At 45.6% G+C, this 25,406-nt stretch overlaps 1 protein-coding gene across 1 annotated transcript; it reads left to right on the top strand.

The window, feature by feature from the left end:
- The first annotated feature begins 19,279 nt into the window (after positions 1-19,279).
- On the top strand, positions 19,280-22,106 carry LOC109752960 (germin-like protein 4-1). Its single transcript, XM_020311888.4, has 2 exons — positions 19,280-19,552; positions 21,151-22,106. The coding sequence occupies exons 1-2, from the start codon at positions 19,420-19,422 to the stop codon at positions 21,828-21,830; spliced, it is 813 nt and encodes a 270-aa protein (XP_020167477.1). The 5' UTR covers positions 19,280-19,419; the 3' UTR covers positions 21,831-22,106.
- Positions 22,107-25,406: the final 3,300 nt, after the last annotated feature.

Raw genomic sequence — 25,406 nt, 5'->3', positions numbered from 1 at the left:
GAGAAGGGGCAATGTTACTATCCTTTTACCACACTTGTGCTTCAGAGTAGCACCATGTTCTTCATATAGAGAGTCTCTTGAGTTATCACTTTCATATACTAGTGGGAATTTTCATTACAGAACTTGGCTTGTATATTCCAATGATGGGCTTCCTCAAATGCCCTAGGTCTTCATGAGCAAGCAAGTTGGATGCACACCCACTTAGTTTCAGTTTGAGCTTTCATACACTTATAGCTCTAGTGCATCCTTTGCATGGCAATCCCTACTCCTCACATTGACATCAATTGATGGGCATCTCCATAGCCCGTTGATTAGCCGCGTCGACGTGAGACTTTCTCCTTTTTTGTCTTCTCACACAAACCTCCATCATCATATTCTATTCCACCCATATTGCTATGTCCATGGCTTGCGCTCATGTATTGCGTGAGGGTTGAAAAGGCTAAAGCGCGTTAAAAAGTATGAACCAATTGCTCGGCTTGTCATCGGGGTTGTGCATGATTTGAATGCTTTGTGTGGTGAAGATGGAGCATAGCCAGACTATATGATTTTGTAGGGATGAGCTTTCTTTGGCTATGTTATTTTGATAAGACATAATTGCTTGGTTAGTATGCTTGAAGTATTATTGTCTTAATGTCAAATGATAGACTATTGCTTTGAATCACTCGTGTCTTAATATTCATGCCATGATTAGATTATGTGATCAAGATTATGCTAGGTAGCATTCCACATAAAAATTATCTTTTTTATCATTTACCTACTCAAGGACGAGCAGGAATTAAGCTTGGGGATGCTGATACGTCTCCGTCGTATCTATAATTTTTTATTGTTCCATGTCAATATTATACAACTTTCATATACTTTTGGCAACTTTTCATACTATTTTTGGGACTAACATATTGATCCAGTGCCAGTTCCTGTTTCTTGCATATTTTTGTTTCGCAGAAACCACATATCAAACGAAGTCCAAACGGGATAAAAACGGACGGAGAATATTTTTGGAATATTTGTGAAATATGGGAAGAAGAATCAACGCGAGAAGGTGCCCGAGGGGGCCACGAGGCAGGGGGCGCGCCCATGACCCTCGTGGGCCCCCGTAAGGCGGTTGCTGCTCTTCTTTGGCCGCAAGAAAGCTAATTTTCGGAGAAAAATCTGGGCGAAGGTTTCAATCCAATCGGAGTTACGGATCTCCGGATATATAAGAAACGGTGAAAGGGCAGAATCCCAGAACGCAGAAACAGAGAGAGACAGAGAGACAGATCCAATCTTGGAGGGGCTCTCACCCCTCCCATGGCATGGAGGCCATGGACCAGAGGGGAAACCCTTCTCCCATCTAGGTAGAAGGTCAAGGAAGAAGAAGAAGAAGGGGGGCTCTCTCCCCCTCGCTTCCGGTGGCACCGGAGTGCCACCGGGGGCCATCATCATCACCGCAATCTACACCAACACCTCCGCCATCTTCACCAACATCTCCATCACCTTCCCACATCTATCTACAGCGGTCCACTCTCCCGCAACCCACTGTACCCTCTAGTTGAACATGGTGCTTTATGCTTCATATTATTATCCAATGATGTGTTGCCATCCTATGATGTCTGAGTAGATTTTTGTTGTCCTATCGGTAATTGATGAATTGCTATGGTTGGTTTAATTTGCTTGTGGTTATGTTGCTGTCCTTTGGTGCCCATCATATGAGCGCGTGCGTGGATCACACCATAGGGTTAGTTGTATGTTGATAGGACTATGTATTGGAGGGCAAGAGTGAGAGAAGCTTCAACCTAGCATAGAAATTGATGCATACGGGATTGAAGGGGGACCAATATATCTTAATGCTACGGTTGGGTTTTACCTTAATGAACGTTAGTAGTTGCGGATGCTTGGTAATAGTTCCAATCACAAGTGCATAGAATTCCAAGTCAGGGATGACATGCTAGCAGTGGCCCCTCCTACATAAAACTTGCTATCGGTCTAGTAAAGTAATCAATTGCTTAGGGACAATTTCACAACTCCTACCACCACTTTTCCACACTCGCTATACTAACTTTATTGTGTCTTCATCTAAACAGCCCCTACCTTTTTATTTACGCGCTCTTTATATTCTTGCAAACCTATCCAACAACACCTACAAAGTACTTCTAGTTTTATACTTGTTCTAGGTAAAGCGAACGTCAAGCATGCATAGAGTTATATCGGTGGTCGATAGAACTTGAGGGAATATTTGTTCTACCTTTAGCTCCTCATTGGGTTCGACACTCTTACTTATCGAAAGAGGCTACAATTGATCCCCTATACTTGTGGGTTATCAGGAACCACGAAACCCTATTTCCCCCGCCGCAACCTTCTGTACCCGTGAGACCCCATCTTGGGGCCTTTTCCGGCGCTCCGCCGGAGGGGGAATCGATCACGGAGGGCTTCTACATCAACACCATAGCCTCTCTGATGATGTGAGTAGTTTACCACAGACCTTCGGGTCCGTAGTTATTAGGTAGATGGCTTCTTCTCTCTCTTTGGATCCCAATACAAATTTCTCCTCGATCTTCTTAGAGATCTATTTGATGTAATTCTTTTTGTGGTGTGTTTGTCGAGATCCGATGAATTGTGGGTTTATGATCAAGATTATATATGAACAATATTTGGTTCTTCTCTGAATTCTTATATGTATGATTTGTTATCTTTGCAAGTCTCTTCGAATTATCAGTTTGGTTTGGCCTACTAGATTGATCCTTCTTGCAATGGGAGAAGTGCTAGCTTTGGGTTCAATCTTGCGCTGTCCTTTCCCAGTGACAGCAGGGGTAGCAAGGCACGTATTGTATTGTTGCAATCGAGGATAAAAAGATGAGGTTTATATCATATTGCTTGAGTTTATCCCTCTACATCATGTCATCTTTCCTAATGCGTTACTCTGTTCTTATGAACTTAATACTCTATATGCATGCTGGATAGCAATCGATGTGTGGAGTAATAGTAGTAAATGCAGAATCGTTTCGGTCTACTTGTTGCGGACGTGATGCCTATATACATGATCAAGCCTAGATATTCTGATAACTATGCGCTTTTCTATCAATTGCTCGACAGTAATTCCTTCACCCACCGTAAATTATGCTATCTTGAGAGAAGCCACTAGTGAAACCTATGGCCCCCGGGTCTATTTTCCATCATATAAGTTTCCAATCTATTTTACTTTGCAATCTTTACTTTCAATCTATATCATAAAAATACCAAAAAATATTTACCTTATTATCTCTATCAGATCTCACTTTTGCAAGTGGCCGTGAAGGGATTGACAACCCCTTTATCGCATTGGTTGCAAGGTTCTTATTTGTTTGTGTAGGTACAAGGCGACTTGCGTGTAGTCTCCTACTGGATTGATACCTTGGTTCTCAAAAACTGAGGGAAATACTTACGCTACTTTGCTGCATCACCCTTTCCTCTTCAAGGAAAAACCAACGCAGTGCTCAAGAGGTAGCAATGCTATGCTGCGCATTGAGCGCAGAAGGCTAGTGGAGGAATCCGTGGATGCTCTCAAGCAGCATCTTCAGGACAAGAAAGAGCTCATTGCCGCTCGCCGCGGAGACTAGTTCCCGCGGCTGCAGCAACGTAGAGATCAGCGAGCCAGATCGTTGTCTTCCTTCTTCTTTTGCCCTTGTGTATTTCAGGCGTTGCCGCATGTGGCTTTTTTTAATTATGTTCATAAATATGTAAGACAATTGTTATCCACTGTCATCGTCCTTATATTCATCATGCTTGCTATAAGTCGCAGTCGATGCTATATAGGTCCGTCAGATCTTACATCAAGATCCGTGCAAAACTTTCTTTTTAGATTTTCATTTTTCTCTCTTAAATCTCAGTCCAGTGAGACATATAGCCACGCCGTAGAACTCGGCCGCCATTAATGGAAACGTTGGGAGGGAGGTGCGCGGCGGGTAGTGGTCAAAGGGCTCTCCTCCCGATAAGCACGCGCTGAGGTCTGATCGCACGCCTCCCGTACTCAAATAGCTACCCCGCACGGCACCTCCTAGCCAATAAAAAAAGGGAACACGTGGCAGCACGTAATTGGTAAGTAGAACGCCCACGGTTTCAATAATACTTGTGTTTCCAATTTGTAACGTGACGGTACTTGTTTCAAAATGACTTTGTTGATTGTTAATGTGTGCGCCTTCACAAATCGGACAGAAAAATTACCACAACATGTTGGTGCCATGTAATGACACCATGCCAAGTTTCATGATTTTCAGGCGTGTTTTGGATTTACAGGAATTAAAAAACCAAGTTTCTCAATCTTTCCGGTCGAGCCACGACGCCCAGATGTTTGAATTTCATTATCATTTCTTGCACGGGACCTAGAAATTGACTCAAGGACACACATGTGATTTTTCAAACAACTTTCGTGCACTGGAGCATGTGCTTGTAGTTCAAATTTGAGTTATGCACATTAAATGCCCAGAAACTCAATTAATGTATATAAAAGGCCAAACAAACCCGGAATAATTAAAAATTTAGCACGATACTTCTATTTGGTCTAATCTGCCTATATAAAAAATTAAGGCGGGAGAAGGCAGTGTACGTGTGTCGTTTCGCCCACGGAGGTGACATGTTCCCTCTCAGAACCACGAGCCTTCTTGAGGGAAGCTTCGGTTTGGAAGAAGCTTACACCAAAGCTTGTCCCAATTCGGCCAAAAAAATTACCGCAGCATGTTGGTGCAATGTCATGACACCATACCAAGTTCATAATTTTTAGGCGTGTTTTGGATTTACATGAATTAAAAAACCAAGTTTCTCAATCTTTCCGGCCGAGCCACGACGCCCAAATGTTTGAATTTCATTCCCATTTCTTGCATGGGACCTATAAATTCACCCAAGGACACACATGTGATTTTTCAACCAATTTTGGTGCACTGGAGCATGTGCTTGTAGTTCAAATTTGAATTATGCACATTAAATGCGCAGAAACTCAATTAATGTATAAAAAAGGCCAAACGAACCCGGAATAATTCCAAATTTTAGGATGATACTTCTATTTGGTCTAATATGCCTGTGTAAAAAATTAAGGCAGGAGAAGGTAGTGTACGTATGTCGTTTCGCACACGGAGGTGACACGTTCCCTCACGGAACCACGAGCCTTCTTGAGGGAAGCTTCGGTTTGCAAGAAGCTTACACCAAAGTTTGTCCCAATTCGGCCAAAAAAATTACCACAGCATGTTGGTGCCATGTCATGACACCATGCCAAGTTTCATGATTTTCAGGCGTGTTTTGGATTTACAGGAATTAAAAAACCAAGTTTCTCAATCTTTCTGGCCGAGCAACGATGCCCAGATGTTTGAATTTCATTCCCATTTCTTGCATGGGACCTATAAATTCACCCAAAGACACACATGTGATTTTTCAACAAACTTTGGTGCACTGGAGCATGTGCTTGTAGTTCAAATTTTAATTATGCACATTAAATGCGCAGAAACTCAATTAATGTATAAAAAAGGCCAAACGAACCCGGAATAATTTCAAAATTTAGCATGATACTTTTATTTGGTCTAATCTGCCTGTGTAAAAAATTAAGGCGGGAGAAGGCAGTGTACGTATGTCGTTTTCGCATACGGAGGTGACACGTTCCCTCTCAGAACCACGAGCGTTCTTGAGGGAAGTTCGGGTTTGCAAGAAGGTTACACCAAAGCTTCTCCCAATTCGGCCAAAAAAATTACCGCAGCATGTTGGTGCCATGTCATGACACCATGCCAAGTTTCTTGATTTCCGGGCGTGTTTTCGATTTACAGGAATTAAAAAAACCAAGTTTCTCAATCTTTTCGGGCGAGCCACGACGCCCAGATGTTTGAATTTCATTACCATTTCTTGCATGGGACCTATAAATTCACGCAAAGACACACATGTGATTTTTCAACAAACTTTGGTGCACTGGAGTATGTGCTTGTAGTTCAAATTTGAATTATGCACATTAAATGCCCAGAAACTCAATTAATGCATAAAAATGCCAAACGAACCCGGAATAATTCCAAACTTAAACACGACACTCATCTACTAGTTGCATTTTCACTGTACGTAAATGTTCTAGCAATTCAAACACCATCATTTCCCTCCGTAACACCATTTTGTCTTTCAAAACATAATGAAAAAATTAGGTATACCACGAAAAGTTTACTAGAAAGAATCGTGTGGGATGCGATATAAAATATCTTGGCGCACCATTTTGTCTGGCTTACGCGGGAAGCTTCATCGTCTATAGTCCACCGCCCCCGCTTGAACCACACTTGCGCGCCAGTTTCTCGCGGCACCGAGCGAAATTTTTTTGCCACCGCGAAAATATCTATCTCCCCGCCCCCTCCCTCCTACCAAAAGCCACATTTCCATTGTTCCTCCTTGCTTTCCAAGTTCAAACCTTCACTGCTGCTTACTGGCAGCTCAACCTCCTCGCCGGTGACCCTTCTTCTTGCAGCGCCGCCTCCTCGCCGGTGACCCTTCTTCTTGCTGCGCGGCCTCCTCGCCACCGACCCTTCTTCTTGCTGCGCGGCCTCGTCGATATGGTCAGGTAATCCACACCCCACCCACACCATCCTCCTCCTTTCCTGTCCCACATTCCCCGACCAACGGCGCGACACCTTCCACCGAAATCACTACCCCCTCCTCCAATTAAGCGCCGCCCACAGCCATTCTGCACGCAGTATAACGTGGAGCTCAGTAGCATGCGACGGCATGCGCGCACGAGGTCGCTATGGCTGACATGCGTGTCGACCGCCAGATCTTGGAGGAGCACCTCGTCTTCGAGGCCACTGTCGACACCGCCACGCGGTTGTCTACTTTAAAATACAGTTCGTGTTGTTTTCTCGAGGCCACCACCAGTGACTTCTAGTGATTTGTCCTCTGTAATGTTAATATGCAATCTGATATTCAGTTAATAGTTTGGTCCTCTGAAATGTAATGTTCAGTTAATACTTTGGTCCAACAATTTCTACATTTCATAGTACTGTTCTCAAGCATTCTTTGTTTTGTTAACTGTCTTATCTTCTAGTACATGTTTCTATTCTGCAATGTCGTGCTCAGTTAACTATTTTGGTTCATTTGGTCTGTTGTCCATTTAACTGTTTGGTTCAGTTCTGCAATTTGATTTTTATTTGCTGTGGGTACAATTTTGTATTGTTATGCATGTGACACCAATCGAATTCGGCTGTACTCAATACATATTCTACTGATAGTACGGCAACTCTCAGTTAACCTGATCAAGATCTTCCTTATGTGTGTTGCAGGAACACAATGGGAGACACTGCGGTTTACCATCGAGGTTTGTTCAAGCAGGGTCCTTTGGCTAATACTCCCTCCGTTCCTTGATATAAGGTGTATAGTTTTTTGAGAAAAAAAACCAAAATATAAGGTGTATTGCATTGCATCATTCCTTTGGATAATTTTTTTAGGAATTTGATTACATTTCCTTATATCAAGCAAGCTTCTCTATTTTCTCATGTCAATTAGTCAGGTGAAATCTCGCCCAAAACTTGTGAAATTTTCCCTCCATGTGCGTTCTTTAATTTCCGTGCCAAAAACTATACACCCTATATTTAGGAACGGAGGGAGTAGCTCATTATTGTGCAGTTGCAGGATCTAATATTTAGGTTTCTTACAGTTTGGTCTTGCACATGTACGTCCTGCTGTCACAGGCTTAGACCCACTGTTCGACCCATTTTGCATATGGGGAAATTAGATGTCCATGAATATCAGTCAAGTCAAGAAACTCAGAAAGATTGCTAGGATGAAGAAACTTGCGATGAATAACAGCAAGATCTTTGTTTGCACAATGAAGAAGACATCAGTCAACTATAGGATGGTACCAACTCTTTTACCTTGTTTTTACCCCTTGCGCCATTTCAAAATTTATAATAGTGATTTATGCATAGCTTTGTTTTCAGTACTTTTCAAAGCAGTTCACCGATGATTACCTCTCAAACCACCTGCATGGTCAAGAGGCGAGGAAGGTATTCATTCAACACCCATGGTACAATATTGAAGTCTTGCTGAAGAGGACGAAGGTTGGGCGGGCAATTATCCATAGCCACTGGCCAAAAGTTGCAAGGACATTCAACATCACTGAATGCTCAATATTTGCCTTCCGCTTCTACAGTTTCCCAGATGAGATTCATCTGTCTATTTACCGTGTATGATGCTACTTTTCAAAGGTTTTCGATGCTGCATGTGAAACTTGGTGCTGTTGTGTAATGGCGTAACTGAGTGCCGAAGCTACACTAGTAGAAAAAGGGCCTTTAGTCCCGGTTCATAAGGGCCTTTAGTCCCGGTTCTGGAACCGGGACTAAAGGGTCGTTACTAAAGCCCCCCCCCCTTTAGTCCCGGTTCTTACACGAACCGGGACTAAAGGCCCTCCACGTGGCCGCTGCCTGGAGGTCCACCTTTAGTCCCGGTTGGTTACACCAACCGGTACTAAAGGAAATTTTATGATTTTTTTTGAATTTTTTTTTGATTTTCAAATTTCTGAATTATTTTAACCTCTAATCTCTAATCACCCCTCATCACTGCTCAATTTAACCTCTAATCTCTAATCACCCCTCATCATTCCAAATCATCTAACTTCCTGGACGGTCACCCATCCTCTCACTACTCCAGCCTGAGCACGCTTAACTTCCGGGTTCTATTCTCCCTCGTTTCCAAGTCTCCACTTGTTGTTTTCGTGACAATAGTAAGATCTCAATCCTATTAACCCTCAGGAATTTAGCTTGAGCATGAAGTCACACATTTCACTGTTTGAGTTTAAAACTATTGTTTAAAAAACAATAATTATTTAGTAACACTAATATTTCTTGAATAAGTAGTTTGACCATAGTTTGACCACAGTTTGACCAGATTTGACCAAAATTCAAAAAAACTGAAATAATTATTTAGTAACACTAATATTTCTTGAATAATTAGTTTGACCATTGTTTGACCACAGTTGACCAGATTTGACCAAAATTCAAAAAAACTGAAATAATTATTTAGTAACACTAATATTCTTGAATAATTATTTAGTAGCACTAATACTTCTTGAATAAGTAGTTTGACCATAGTTTGACCAGATTTAACAAAAATTCAAAAAAACAAAATTTGACATAACCATTTTTCCTTTTAGAATTTGAGGATTCTAAAAATTTGCAAACATGTCGTAGGCTGTCAAAATCGGATGCGGATTTTCGTGCTGAACATTTTGATATATTATACGTTTTTTCTGACATCGTATGCAAAAGTTATAGCCGTTTTACATTTTCCCTACACTTTTTGCAAAACATGTCCAAATTTAAGTTTTTAAATTTTCCTAACTAGTACATGTAGTAACATAACTACATCTGGAAGGATTTTAATTTTTAAAGTTTTATCATTTTCTTTTGCTTTTTTATAAAACTGAAAAGGCGATCCACGGGGGCGGGGGGGGGTAGAGTTTGAAAATGGGACCTTTAGTACCGGTTCGTGCCATGAACCGGTACTAATGCCTCAAACCCCATTAGTACCGGTTGGTGGCTCGAACCGGCACTAAAGGTCTAACCTTTAGTATCGGTTGGTGCCACGAACCGGTACTAATGGGCATCGCACCATTTAGTCCCGGTTCGTGGCACCAACCGGGACTAAAGGTCCCATTTGAACCGGGACTAATGCTTGTACGGTGCCCTAGCCGCTCGAACTGGGACTAAGTCCCGGTTCGTAATGCAACCAGGATTAATGCTCTTTTCTGGCCGAACCAAAGCCCTGTTTTCTACTAGTGCTAGCTGATGTAATTTGATTATGAAATCCTGGTTGTTGTTATACGGATATGAGATATCTGGTGTGTTTTATAAGAAATATCAGTTTGATTAGTACATGCATGGATTATCAATAATAGGCTAATTACCCTGCTTATTGGGGTTTTCTATTGCAGACGGTTACTCAGACAACACCGTGGGTGATGAACTCAAACAACCCGCACGGTTTCTAGAAAGTAGGCATGTTCGATCAACTAACAATCACACACGGCTTCCGGCAGCGAACTGTTTGCGTTAGGCCACCTTGCACAAACGTTTCCACACAAAGAACTGTGTGTGATATACATAGTACGGAAATGTTTTTCTATGATTCTCCGTGTGGGATGTACATACCTACGGAAATGATTGGGTTTTGATACCTCACTCGATCGCACACGAGCTCATTTGGTGTCCCAGGAGGGCCTATCCATGATGGTTTTTGGGTCGTGTGGGAAGGACCCCCCTATCGCCCACACTCACTTGGCGACGGTTCCAAATGCCGTCGCGGAAAGGGGTTAAAAACCGTTTGTATAGCACGTCGTTGTACCGGTGAAACATCCAAGAATGATAATATAACGACATGAATACTTCTTAAATTATAGATACATTGGAGACGTATCAGTCGCCGCCGCCGGAGCCGCCCTATCTCGGGCCTTCTTGGCGTTGAGCCTATTTCGCCTGTCGATGGTGACAGCCTCCAGGCGCTGAACCTCCGCCTTCCAGTCGGCGTTTGACATGCCCGGCGGTTTGGACGGCGGCGCCCTCTGTTTCCTCTGCTTCGGCTGGGCGGCGCTGGCATCGGTGGCGGCGCGAGGGGCGGCGTACTTCTTCGGCGGCATGACGGCCGGATGGAGGGGAAAGGGAGGAGAATGGCGGGAGAAGGCGGGAGAAGGGGAAGATGGAGGGAAACGGAGGGCGAAAAGCGGGGTGATCGGCGGGAAAAGGTCTTTCTCTCGCCGACAGAGCGGACCCACGCGCCTTTTCGCTTCGGCCGGCGCCCCTAGGCGCCCCCCGGGGGCTTGGGTTCGGCTTAGGTTCGCCGGCTGTTATTTCGGCCCAAGCCGGCGAAAAATGAGATCCTGGGTTTCAACAACCATCTGGGTTAAAAGTTAGCATGGTATTTGTACGTAAGTTATCTGATCTACAGCGCGTAAATTACCTTGCTAGTTACAAAAGGAAAAGACCTGGGTATGTTTAAACAACTTTTCTCGCCGGATTAGCAACATGGTAACTTTTGCATTAATATTGCAGTAACTATACACGAACGCCCCTGGTAACTTAAAAATAAGCTGTCTGGTAACCCGTAGAAAAATTCAGAAAAACAACATGATAGTAAAAAAAGTTCAGCTATCTTTGTTTATCTGGCGCCTCCGTTGGCAAGAACATGGATGCAGCAGTCGAGCTGCAGGTAGGACTCCGGCGTTTGGAAGGACAACCGCTTGTAGGGAATGAGTGAGTCATCGTATAGTGAGCCGAGAAGGTCAGACATCACTTGGGTTTGGCCCCTTGGTTGTGGAAATGTCACACACCACCTGCCATGTTGTAACCGTCAACATCATAGAGTCGAACCCGCTTGGATTAGGGAGCCCGGTGGGGCTGCCAGGCGCTGGCTGACCATAGCTATAGTCTAGGTTCAACGATGAGATCTTGAAATTGGCCGGCGGGAACAACTTTGTTCGTTTGGTATCCAGTGGCATCTTGAACACCTGCATTTGAAGCGCTGATTTTGCTTGAGCCGCGTTAGACTTGGGCACGATGGTGCCATTCCAGCAGCAATGCTCAACTCCCCCATCTGGGTATCGTTGTACTTGAACAGCCGTGTCCAGACTTGGGCACAATGGTTCATGCACGGCCGCTCGCGAGCCCTCAATCACTTTCGTTGTCAACCTTCTGCCGTCTCGAACCCTTCTCGGCGTATGTGGCCGCGGCCACCCTCGAGCACCTCTGTCGCGTCATGAGGGCGTGGATCCGGACATACCGCGGTGGCGGTGGTGGATCTAGCCGTCGGCTAACCTGGCTGCTCGATTTGGCGCCTCAGATAGGGTGATAGGGTGAGGGGCGGGGAGGTTGAGATGCTAGGGGTGGCGGCGGAGGATGGCGCAAGATGGTGAGGTCGCCGGCGTAGGCAATGGCTGCTGGTTTGGGGTTGGGGAGTAAGTCGAAAGAGAGGACGAAGAAAGGGCGTGGCTGGGTTTCGCCCACGAATCGAGCGGGTACGGGGGAGGGCCGCGAATTCAGTGTGTATCTAGCGATCGGGATCGAAGGACAGCCAGGTCGTTCAGCAATTTTGTCAAAACGAGCTGGTGTGCAAGATAGATATTTCGTAGAAGTTATTAGGGGATATGTTTTTTAACAAATTTTTACCTTCTTGGTTGAAGTTACCGTGATTTTTGTATGTAACTTATCGGGTATACAATTTGTAAATTATCGTGCTATTTTCACATATGTTATCGGGTGATTATGTTTTTCAACAATTATTTACATCATTGGTAAAAGTTATCGGAGTGTTTGTATGCAAGTTATTGGGTATGCGAGACATATATTATCATACTATTTACGCGTAAGTTAGCGAGGGCATGTATTTCAATAACCTTTTTTCCCGGATCAAAAAGTTACCAAGGTGTTTGTATGTAAGTTATTGGTTATGCGGTGTTTATATTACCATATTATTTACATAATTTTTGAAGGCACGTTTTTAACACCACTTCATTGGGTCAAAGTTATTGATGTTTGTACATAATTTATCAAGTCTGTGAAGCATAAATTACCATGATATATGCATAAGTTAGCGAGGTTATTCCCCGCAAAAAAAAGTTAGCGAGGTTATGCTTTTCGCAACTCTTTCCCCGAGTCAAAGTTACCACGGGATTTGTGTGTAAGTTATCAGGTGTACGGTATGTATATTACCACACTATTTATTCAAAAAATGACGGCGGATATGTTTTCAACAACTCTTTTTTCTGGGGTCAAAATTGTTCAAAGTTATCGTTGTTTGTACATAATTTATCAAGTCTGTGAGGCATAAATTACCATGATATACGCACAAGTTAGCGAGGTTATTCCCTGCAAAAAAAAGTTAGCGAGTTATGCTTTTCAGCAACTCTTTCCTCAAGTCAAAGTTACCACGGGATTTCTGTGTAAGTTATCAGGTGTGTGTACGTATATTACCACACTATTTATTCAAGAAATGACGGCGGATATGTTTTCAACAACTCTTTTTTCTGAGGTCAGAATTCTTACCATGGTAATTTTCAACATTTTTTTGGGGGCTCAAAATGATCCTCATTACCTACTGTTTTTTTACCACTCACAAACTGCTCAACACGAGCATGGCAAAAAAAAATTAGAGATACAAAACATTGAGTAAAACTAGGGACCGATGCCTGGTGGCCTGGGCTATGATTTGTAGCACTAGCCACTTGGTACTAGTGAGCTTCATGCTGTAGTACCAGCGCGAGTTTTTTATCAGGCAGAGAGCCACCGGGCTTGACCTGGTCTAAAGCCATGGCTGCTGCTCGTGACGGAGCTTCACCGTGAATTACCAGGCTTCCCCTTGGCGTCTTGGGGGTGCACAGGGGTGCGGATGAGCACATGCATGGTGCAGCGGGCCACAACCTTGCGTGCCTGGTGTGTGTGCACCGGCCGACCTCCCATGCTCGAGCTCAAGCTCGTGCATGGCGGCCTGCGCTCGGGTGCATACGACCAGGGTGAGCGGGAGGAGGAACGGCGATTCTCACCGCGCTCGAATGCGAGGTCGACTTGGACAGAGGCAGGCACGGAAGCCGGTGAGGAGACACTGGTTGCTGGAAGCGGCTCCGCCAAGGAAGAAAACGACGATGGCATGGTCAGTCCCAAGCTCCTGTGGACGAGCTGTTGCGCAGGAGGACGATGGACATCGTAGTGGAGCTTCCCGTCGACGAGGTGGATTGGAGGAAGAAAAGGACCACATCGGTGGAGCGGAATTAGCCCCGCGGGTCAACGCCCAGGCCACTCACGCCCACAGTCGAGCAACTGCCCTGCGCATATCGCCAGCAGCCGCACGATCCCGATCGAAGCACCCTGAGGTCGTGGGGTAGTTTTGCAATCTGCCACACGGTTGCCACATACATATTTGATAGAGATAATGTGAAAATATATTTTAGGGAAAAGCTGGTGATCAACCGACCAATCTTTCTCTAACATCTGTCGGGTCTTACGTCTGACACACGTCTTCATGGGCACGTGCCACCATATCTCCATTCATCCTTATCTCCACTGAAATGCTAGCCACATATATTCTTGCAAGTGAGCACTAGTTTCAAAAGGTACACCGCAACAAGCGGTTTGTTGCAGACCCACCAGGAAGGAACCACGTGAGGAAGGGCAACGATGAAGACACAACCTCTGCCGGCGGTGGCCTCCCCGACCATGGCGGGGCGACCAAGGCGGCCGGGCCCGAGCGGTCGTCGCCGGAGCCACCCAGGTGCCGACGGGAAGAGCCATGCCGCCTACACCGCGGCGCGATCCCAGCCGGAGGTCTCGTCACCGGCGGCGAAGCGGGTGCAGGACCAGCGCCACAACACCGTCGGGTCGGCCTCGCGCGGTGGTAGCCGCCCATGCCTGCCAGGCCGTGCGGATGCATGCCGACAAGTTTTTGCAACAACGACTGAGTTGCAAAACGCCGACAGCAACGACGATGGTGCACTGCAGCATCCTTTCATTGCAAAAAATTCTGCAACATCATCTCCGTTGTGAAAAGATGAAGCTGAAAAAAACATCTGTTACAAATGTTTCTACAACATAAGCTCTGTTGCAAAGGTTTCTGTAACATCGATTTTGTTGCAATAGTGAGGACGGAGCTAGGTCGTTTGATAACGCCGGATCTAACGGCTGTCGAGGTGGCGGATCTTTTAAAAAGATCTGCCGGTCGACTGCTACAGCCCTATATTTTGTTATGCATCTAATAATATTAATTTGATACTGAAATTCTTAGTACTTTTTTCTTTAAACTCGGTTAACATTGATATAAACTTGGTCAACTTTGGACCATTTAATTTCGTACAAAATTTACAGGCCTTCTTTTGAGAGAAGAAGGGAGTATTACGTTCCATTTCCAACACCGCTTGGAGAAGGGAACGAGAAGTCAAAATGTTATGCACGATGGAGCAAGGATAAGCACTGCGAAATGGACCTTGACCTAATACGTACAATTAGTCTTCGTGTTTTCTCGGAGTGATAGCTCCATATCCGTACATAGGAACGGAAAATTTCAGTAAAAAAGCGTCACTTGTTAGCACATGGGTCGTATAGCCGATCGTGACCAACGTGGTCACAAGCATTAAGTGGAGCTTACAGAAAACGCAGGTTAGTACGTTAGTGGATGCATATTCATTTTTTTTTTCTATTTCTGAGACAAAAATGCTACACCTACTAATGATTTAATCCAATCAAAAATTGCCCCCTCGGCCCTTACGATTAACGTAGGATTCCCCACGTAAGTGTAGCATCCTTACGATTAACGTAGGATTCCCTACGTAAGTGTAGCATCTCTCTTTAGACGAGGGGTTTGGGTGGATTTGTGGGTGGGTGCGCGTGTCCGGGGTGACGTGGTGGGCAGTGAATGTGAATAACCATTTTGAAATCACTGCTCGTCCGCGGTGGATCTCGTGATGGTCTTGCTTGTGGGTGCAGCAGGGAGGAAGGGTGTGGCAGGTCATGGGGCAGCCCGGAGCACGAGGGATTTGGGCACCGATGCCCAAATCTGACGGTCGCATTGGCGGTCTGTTGTGCTCGTAGGGACGGTGGCCGACCATTGTGGGGGTGGGCACTCGTCGAGCCCAGAATTGGGGTGGCAGCTCCGACGGGTGGTCTCGTCGCGCGTTGGGCTTTAGGCGTCTTGGCATTTGGTGGATCCAGGCCTCGACATCTAGCTCTTTTGATGTCATTGGTGCTCACCGGAAGCATGGCGCTGGCAGGTTTCCGGCGAGCTATTGTGGCGGTAGTTGGTAGGGTGTGGCCAGTGGGTGTTGGGCTGGGAATGGGGTGGCTACCAACGAAAGACTGGGTAGACATTGGTCGCCCCCTGTGACGGGAATGATCACAAGCACCATCACCTTCCTGAAGGTGTCATCAAGGGCAATTCTAAATTCCCTCTCGGATGCTCCAAGGGGAAAGCATTGGTCCGTTTGCTACCGAATCGGAGGATGGGCGCCACTATGTGTCATGTGCCTCTTGAGATCATTGTCTTGTAGCAGGACCAAGTAGTGGGGATTAGAAGATTTGGCGGTGGTGTGGCTGCTCTGTTTCTTCTATGTTGGTGTTATCTTTGATATGGTTTGGATGTACCGGAGTTTTCCTTCTGCATGCGGTCACAGTGTGCATGGTAAAGCAATCTAGGTGCGGACTATGGCTACTTGATGCCCGTCGATTTCGCCTGTCGTGCCGCTGTTGTGTCGTAGCGTCTGATGCTTGTGGCTCTTGGTCCGTTGTGGACTCAGGTACCCATTGCCCTTCGGTTTGCCGATACTTTCAAAGCATCGTGGTTTGGTCTCAGCTGATTGGAGCACTTCGTCTACAGTGGGGGTGTTCTAGTGCAACCTCTCGTTGGTGAGGACAATGAAAGAGGATGGCCCTCCTCTTTCCTTCTTCTTTCTTGCCATGTTGTTGTCTGAACACAACTCCTCTCTTGTTGTGATACCTGACTAATCCCCTGTTCATGTATTCTCTACTCTTATTAATGAAATGAATAATGGTGTTGTTGCCTTTCGCCGATCTATCACTATTGAGGACAGATTGACTAGACAACTACAAAAGGATAGAATTTTTTGATTTTGCGAGGCTATGAATAGTTGACTGAAAAATAGTCACCTATGTTTCTTGAAAAAGGCATTTTTATGTGAAGTGTTTGTATGTTCTGTCTTCCACTATTTTGTACACTCACTATAAGCAAAATTAGGGATTTGTGGTTAACCTCACCTACCATGCTAGTCTTTGGACGATGTGTCATTTGGCACGGTAATGGGTTCGAACGAGTCCATCCTATTCACAGTCATGAACATATCCAAAACCCATACGCACTTTGACCACAACCTAGTTGTGGTGATAGCACTAGGGGTATATCATGATCTTTTGATGAAAAATTCTCCGTTGGTTTGGGTGGAGACAACTTTGACGATCTAAGTACGCTGTGCACTTATGATGCATCTTAGCAACCAGTAAACTAACTCCAAGAAGTCATAGATCACGTCGGAACACGATCAACCTGACCATGAACGTCTAATTCCTATAGGCAATGGAGAACAAGCAAGAACTATGAAAATCACAATGTGTACGATACCGATAATGATGATGTAATCATGAAAAATTGGGCTCCGAAAGCAACTATGGCTTGGTCGTTCAATACCAAAAAAAAGTACACGAGTTCTAGCTATGAAGCGTAAAGTCATGTCTAAGTAATGTTTGAGGGGTTATATTTATGTAGGAAAGGAGATTTCGTCCAAGCAAGGAAGGGGTGACCAAATTTATCTCTTGGCCAGTTTCTCCCCTAAATATCAACTCAAAAAATTATCTGCTTGTTTTAGCCCGGTATTACATGTCCTATGGGTTTACCCAATAATAAGGTTCGGTGGCACCTATAGATAGCATCTATATATAGATATGGAGCCACCTACGATTTAGTCCATATCTTAATGCATCACTACGGTTGTTTAATCACGGAATAGGGTTTTCCCCCGCTTTAGATTATAAAGCAACCACCACAACAACATCCAGTAGCAACGGCCATCACAAAGGTCCGGCCAAGGAAAACGAAAATAAGTTACCACAAGGACACCACAAACTAAAGTGCAACAAAGTACGGAGCGCTGGGGCACAGCCAAAACAAACCCCAAAATATGGATCATAGTCTAAGTAATCCGGCTCAGGTGGCGGTGGAGGGAGCGGTGGCGCCAAAGCTCCGACGGTGGTGCGTAGAGCCGAGATGATCCTGTCGATGAAGTCCCAATCACACCGCTTGCTGAGCGGTCTCCATAGCTGTAAGAAACCACACAGTTTGTAGATAGCGTCAGTCGCACGAGATGGAATCACATGCTCAATCACGAGCTTATTGCGAGCAGTCCACAGGGTCCATGCCATCGTCCCCAAGACTACCCACAGACTAGGGCGCGTCCTGGCCTCTCGGCTTAGGACCGCCTGGAACAGATCGGGGAGGTTGTCATGGACCCAATCTCCGCCAATCACCTCCCTGATGCAGCTCCAGAGGAAGACTGTCGTCGGGCATCGAAAGAAAATATGGTTGGAATCTTCAGGTACGTTACATAGGGGGCATAGTCCATCCCCGGGCCATTCCTCTTTCTAACATCCGTACCCGAGGGTCATTTCAGTCGGACCCGGGGTAGCTTAATCTCCCATAAGAGGGTCATTCCAGTCGGACTACGGTTGTTTCAAAGTCTTGAAATCTTTGGTTGAGCTACGTCTTCATTCCTTGTGTGCTTGCTTCCATCTTTATGTTTGAGCATGCCCCATTGTTTGTATCTCTTGTCCGTGCTAGATAGATAACATCATATTCTCACAAGCATTAGAAATAGTTTCTACAAATAATACTATCTAATATAATTGAGTTGGCGTGTACAAGTTCTAGTGCTAGTCTCTATGCTTCTCGAACTGGAACATATTATCTTGGAGAGGAACACTAGGAGGTTTAATGGGGATTTGTCCAAAATAGTTGTAAAGCCTAGAAACACTCATTAATGGGGATTAGATTACTACATTGATTGATGAAGGAAATCAAAAGGACCATGACTAACATGGTCTCGCAATAGTCCGGACCAAAGAAACTAAGAAAGACCATCAAAGTAGAATCAACATCAGTGCATCACCTAGCTAGTCGTCTGCAGAGTACGGTACGTAGGATCTTTTTATGATGGCATCTACCCAGTTGGAGTTTACGGCCAAGAATATTTCTTCCATCATTGATAGCGATGTAACATTTGAATAGGACCTCCTTCATCTTAGGCTCGCTTTGTTTTTCTATTTTCTGTAGAAAGATGTCACTCTATTGGCTCACTGCAGTTGTATCAACTCCATATGACGGATAAATGAAAATATCCTTTATCGAGAAAAAAAGTTGGTCGACTGCGAGTGCGCCAGCAACTAGTAGCAGGGAATTCCATCACAACGACCTCAAGGCGTTCACTCCCCACTATCATACGTACCGTCCTCGAATTTCAGCTTCTGCAAGTTACCGGTGGATCCATGTTGCAACCTAAAACCCAAAAAAGAACCATTATCTTTGTCAAGTTCTTCCACCCAAAATGGTGCATGTATTAATTTCCACAATGGATATTTAGGCACGTGGTTACTCTGTATAAACAAACAGTTAGTGGGGCTGCGAGGAAAAATCAGCACATCATACGTAAGCTAGCAATGTTAGTAGCAATATCGTGGATGCCTACTCAAACTACACGGTGATATTAGTGACCGATTATAATTGTTGCTAGTGTACCATGTTGTTGGTAGAGCATGCAGCTAGCCCACTACTCCCCGGCCACCTTTATGCCTGTATAAATAGGCACCCCGATACGTGCTTCCAGCGTACAATTACCAAGCTCAACTCACCAGCTTAATTACCTTGACAGACATTGTTAGGTCTTGTGTTAGTGAAGCTAGCTAGGTAAGAAAAACCATGGCGGCTTCCCGTGCCTTGGCTGCACTGCTTGCTGTGGTGGTACTCATGGTCTGCTCTCCGGCGCCTCGTGTTCTCGCCACTGACCCCACCCAGCTCCAAGACTTCTGCGTTGCTGATATAATGAACCCTGGTATATACTGTAGATATATTCATCTTCTGATTGATTACATGCTTAATTACTTTCATGCATGCAGCATGTTTGCATGCCTACATATGCATGTGCAAACACGCGTGACGTATACGTGTTGTTATAGTTTAGAGCATATTTATTCCTAAATTTAATCTTAAAAATATATATTTCTAAATTGATTGTAAAATTCTTATATTTAAGTCAGCAATCTTTTTTTTTTGAGCAAAAAGTCAGCTATCACAAGCGTCAATTTTTTTATTTATGATACACCAGTTTTATGGGAAAATTTTGATTTGAGCGGCCCAGTATTTTTCATCCAGCTAGTAATATATTTTTAGCAAAATCCAGCTAGTAATCGTGCAGAAATAATGCCACTAATTATACATCCCCTAAAAGACCTAATTATATACATAAAAAGTGTTTGTGGAAAAGGTTTTTTCAAACAATATTGTTGACGCAGGCAAATAATTCATAATCAATTTGGAGCTTTCAGGTAATTGATTGGAGACTTTTCAAAATAGTCATGCTGTGACGCGCAACACCAAGCAATAGTTTGATGCGTAGAATCATCAAGATCTACGTTTTTAAGTATATTATTATTATCCAAATGATAAGTGTCACACGTGTGGCACGAATTATTCTGGTCCTGACGATTTTTACAACTAAACTTGCCATACGAAAAGAAAAAATAAACTAAAAAAACTGAAACTTGCTATCTGAAAAGAAAGTTGCCATGCTTGACAACTACAATTGCCATCCTCGCGTCACTGAACTCCATAAGAAACGTTCGGAGTTGCCATGTGTTCGTGCCACATGTGTGGCGTTTATCAGGTAGAAATTTACAGTTATACATCCAATGGTCCTAGAGAAATGTTATACCCTCCCCTAATGTCTCCTATACTCATACATTTTGCCTCTTAAGTAGAGAGAGTACTTTTTAATGTCATCGAGTACTTCTGCTTTTTACACTGTTGTTTTCTCCTCTTAACAAAAAGGCGAACCGTGCAGGAGAGCTGCATGTGTTGTATTTAGAGAAGTTCTTACTAATTTTTCATGTGAAAACATAAAGAGGTTACATCTTAATTTGCTCTGGAATTGTCAGACATCGTTTCAAATTTAACATGCTATACGATGATCGATATATGCAGACATAAACAATTTATTGTGTTTCCTATTATTATTTCTGATTTGATATATACTACTCATCAAATAGCATGTAAAAGTACATGCTCTTTTGTAGCTTTCCTACACATCAATAATATTAAAGATATTTTCTAAAAAAAACTGTTAAATATAATAAAAGTTGTCAAATGTAAAACCATATTTGGACATCAAGTGAACAATTTCTTTTGTTCATGTGTCTATCAGTTAGATTAGTCGAATCACTAGCATCCAATAAAATATACTCCCTCCTTCCACAATATAGTGAATATAGACTTTTAGAAAGAGTCAAACATCACAAACTTTGACCAAGTTTATGAAAAAGAAATGACATCTAGAATGTCAAACATATATCATTAGAATTCGTCATGAGTTGTAGTAGTAATATGCAACATGGTAAGATTTAATTTTGGGTGTGCAACTGTGTATACATGCAGTGATTGTGAATGGGTTCGTGTGCAAGAACATGAAGATGGTGACGGCGAACGACTTCTTCTTGCCCGGGCTTAACAAGCCGGGCATGTTGAACGCTCAGGGCTCGGCGGTGACACCGGTGACGGTGCGGCAGCTGCCGGGGCTGAACACGCTGGGCATCTCAATGGCGCGCATCGACTTCGGGCCCAACGGCGGGCAGAACCCGCCGCACACACACCCCCGTGGCACCGAGATCCTCACCGTGATCATGGGGCAGCTGCTGGTGGGGTTCGTCACCTCCAACCAGCAGGACGGGAAGAACCTGCTCTTCACCAAGCAGCTGGTGGAGGGCGACGTGTTCGTGTTCCCACAGGGGCTCATCCACTTCCAGGTGAACAACGGCAAGGTGCCCGCCGTGGCCATCGCGGCGCTCAGCAGCCAGGACGCCGGCGTGATCACCATCGCCAACGCCGTCTTCGGGTCCACGCCGCCCATCAGTGACCTCATCCTCGCCAAGGCCTTCATGACCGAGAAGGACACCGTCGACTGGATCCAGGCCAAGTTCGCGCCGGCCATGAGCGGCAACAGCAGCATGGGAGGAGGCGGCTACGACATGCCGCCCGGCGGCGGCGAGGGCGAAGGCGGCAACAGCACCGGCGGCGGTGGCGGGTACTACCCTGGCATGCGCAAGCGGAAGCCCTAAGCACGGACAGGACGGCCGGCCATCCACGCGCTTATACTAATAATTAATGAATAATTTAAGTACAAGTAAACAAAGAAAACATGCATCAAACCAGTACTTAGTACTTACTACTGGCTTAATTTACGATGTGGTGTAGTTACTAGTAAGTCGTGTACCACCAGCAAGTGTGTTTGTGGATCGAGGAGGAGTACGTAGTACTACGTGCTACCTCCCGGCCGGTCGTGTAGAATAAACGGTGGCTAAACTTCAATATGAATAATAAAGTCCAAGGTTTAATTCCTGTTTTCTTTAGCCATCTGTGTTTTAATCTTGTATTTTCCGACTGTTTCCCTCTGCGCATCATGGCGCGTCGACTAGATATATACGACAGCAAAACAGACCTCGAGTCCTCGACAACAAAAAGGTGACACGCAAAAACCAGACATCCTAAACCGTACTATTACTACATACCCTAATCCTAGTGAGCGCTCTCTGCAAGTCGTATAAATCCCCTAACTATCCGGCAAATCTATTCTATAGGCTCCCCGAACCACATCGAAGTGCACCAGAGACCGCGGGTCTCACGGCTCTACCTGCCCGCTCGTCGTCGCCCCCGTGCTCCATGGCAAGTTAGTGGTTCCGGCGGCGGCGCAGGAATGCTGCGGCCGGTAGGTACATGGAATGTTGCCCGTGCCCAAGAGGCCGCCGAGATGTCCGCCGGCGTACCCATCCTGCTCCACCGCGTAATGCGCAGCATGTAGGTAGCTGGTGGCCGGCTGGTACATCATGCTGTTGTAGCTGTATCCTACTCCTGCAACAGGAGGCGCCACCTCATACTCCAGCGGCGGCGGCATCGGCATGTACTCATCATCCCAGATGTATTGGATGCCATTGTAGTCATAGTCGTCTACCATCATTGTCTCTGAGCGCGGCGGTTCATGCTGCTGCATCTGTGGTCTCTTCCTGGAGCGACCGGTTTGCTCTAGATCGTCGAACACGTACGTCTCATCTCCTTTCTCTGGCCACGCCGTCTCCGGCACCTCGGCGCTCTGAATCTGGACTAGATCGGCGCCGCTCTGCGCCTTGCCCTTCCTTTTCCTGCCGCCTGCCTTGCCCTTAGCCTTGCCGCCTGCCTTTTTCTTCACGTCGCAACGCTGACTCTTCTGTATCGTGCACAGCACCCACTCACCAAGCTGCGATGCAACAAATCATATACGGAGTAGATATGAATCATATGATCTTCGGTCGTCGGCCTATCATGCACGCACGCACGGACACGCATGGAGGAGGGAAGAGGAAATAAAATAGATCAACGGAAACACCTTGTCGATGTTCTTGTCATTGGCCTCTGCCTCTGCCTCGGACGTGCGGTTCTCGTTCTCGTACTCGTACATGGTCCAGTGGGTCGGCTCGTCCGGCCCGGTGTAGAACACCAGCGTCCTCGCGCGCCCGACCAGCTTGCCGCCGGGGCGGATGGGGATTTCCCTCACGGGGCCCGTGGCCTTCCAGAAGCCCTTGCCCGGCGTGGTCCGGTCCGGCCGGCTGCCCGTCGCGTACTTGCGGGTCCGCTTGGTGAAGAAGTACCACCGGGCCCCCTCCCCGAAGTCCCTGAACTCATCTGCAACATCAAATCATGCTTTAGCTTGCATTCCAAATCAATCAACCCAACACTAGTAGTCATGGTGTGTGCTGATGATGGGAGAGATCGAGTGCGTACCTGTGATCTTTTCCGGGCGGTAGTCGGTGATGGGCGTCACGTCGTTGAAGATGGGCAGGTGCGGCGGGAGGCCGTCCAGCTTCGGGCGAAGGTAGTGGACGATGAGCTCGTCTTCTGACGGGGCGAAGTGGTAGCCCGGAGGCAGGTTCAGCAAAACACGTTGTTTCCCTTCCATGATTTGCACGTACGGCCGGCCGGCCGCCCGCACGCACCTGGCCCACCTCGATCGACGGCGAGCCGCGGTTTTAGGTCGATATGCAGAGTCGCATCCGATTCCTCTTGGGACAGACGATTCCGTACCCGGGTAGTAATCCGACGATGCTTTATATACCGGCCGGACCGAGCGAAGCCCACGGCCTCGTGGTGGCCGCGGACTCCCCCGTTACGGTAATGATAACTCCCGAACGTTCCGGATTTAAACATGGCAACCCGAACGTTTTAGGTGGCAAGTTTAGTTTGCATGACATTAGGGAAACATGGCAATTTTCTGACAAAATAACGAAAAAGGAGAAAGTTGCCATCCCCTATTAACTAAAGTTGACATCCCTACAAACTAAAGTTGCCATGTAAAAACGTTCGGGACGAAATGCTCAAAATCCGAACGTTCGGGAGTTATTGGATTCCTATGGATAAGGTCGTGTTTGGAAGCCAAATACAGTATACAGCCCATCAAGATTTGCTTGTGGATCAATCAATGTAATTAATAAAGTAACACAAATGATAAGTGCTACACGTGTAGCACGAAGCAATCCCGCCATGACGCATTTTCTGCCGTCAGATATGTTAGCACGGATCTTGGTACAGAGTTGATGACACGTCACACTCATTAGTCGTTTGGGCTGGGCGCCTCACGGAGCGAACGTTTCCGGCTCCTCTTTCCCCATCACCATGCAGTCCTCTCCCCCGCCGCCCACTCTCCCCACTCACTTTGCACCTTATCCAAACGCCGCCGCACTTCAACCACTCTGCACCCCGTCGTTCACACGCGGCACCGCACCGCCGCCGCAGACGCGCCACTGCACCACCTACCCATGACGCACCCCCTCCAACTCAGTGACGCGCCTCCTCGAGGTGGGCGGTGGCGGCCTCAAGCGCACTCCCGGCGCTGCACTCCATCGACGCTGCCCACACCACCCCATGCGACTGAAGGAAATGTTCCCTAGAGGCAATAATAAAGTTTTTATTTTATATTTCCTTATATCATGATAAACGCTTATTATTCATACTAAAATTGTATTAACCAGAAACTTGATACATGTGTGGATACATAGACAAAACACCGTGTCCCTAGTAAGTCTCTACTAGACTAGCTCGTTAATCAAAGATGGTTAAGTTTCCTAGCCATGGACATGTGTTGTCATTTGATGAACGAGATCACATCATTAGGAAATGCTGTGATGGACAAGACCCATCCGTTAGCTTAGCATATTGATCGTTCAGTTTTATTGCTATTGCTTTCTTCATGTCATATACATATTCATTTGACTATGAGATTATGCAACTCCCGGATACCGGAGGAATACCTTGTGTGCTATCAAACGTCACAACGTAACTGTGTGATTATAAAGATGCTCTACAGGTATCTCCGAAGGTGTTTGTTGGGTTGGCATAGATCGAGATTAGGATTTGTCACTCCGAGTATCGGAGAGGTATCTCTGGGCCCTCGCGGTAATGCACATCATAATAAGCCTTGCAAGCAATGTGACTAATGAGAAGTTACGGGATGATGCATTACGGAATTAGTAAAGAGACTTGCCGGTAACGAGATTGAACTAGGTATGAAGATACAGACGATCGAATCTCGGGCAAGTAACATACCGATGACAAAGGGAATAATGTATGTTGTCATTACGGTACGACCGATAAAGATCTTCGTAGAA

Source organism: Aegilops tauschii, chromosome 2 (assembly GCF_002575655.3).
Source record: "Aegilops tauschii subsp. strangulata cultivar AL8/78 chromosome 2, Aet v6.0, whole genome shotgun sequence".
Classification (NCBI taxonomy): domain Eukaryota; kingdom Viridiplantae; phylum Streptophyta; class Magnoliopsida; order Poales; family Poaceae; genus Aegilops; species Aegilops tauschii.
Note: the sequence above shows the minus strand (reverse complement) of the source record. Positions and strands in the feature narration are given on the sequence as shown.

Excerpts from the sequence above, each read along its gene's own strand:
- LOC109752960 (XM_020311888.4), top strand. The coding sequence starts at position 19,420 with ATGGCGGCTTCCCGTGCCTTGGCTGCACTGCTTGCTGTGGTGGTACTC. Across the intron at positions 19,553-21,150 it reads TGCTGATATAATGAACCCTG|TGATTGTGAATGGGTTCGTG; the intron begins GTATATACTGTA and ends GTATACATGCAG.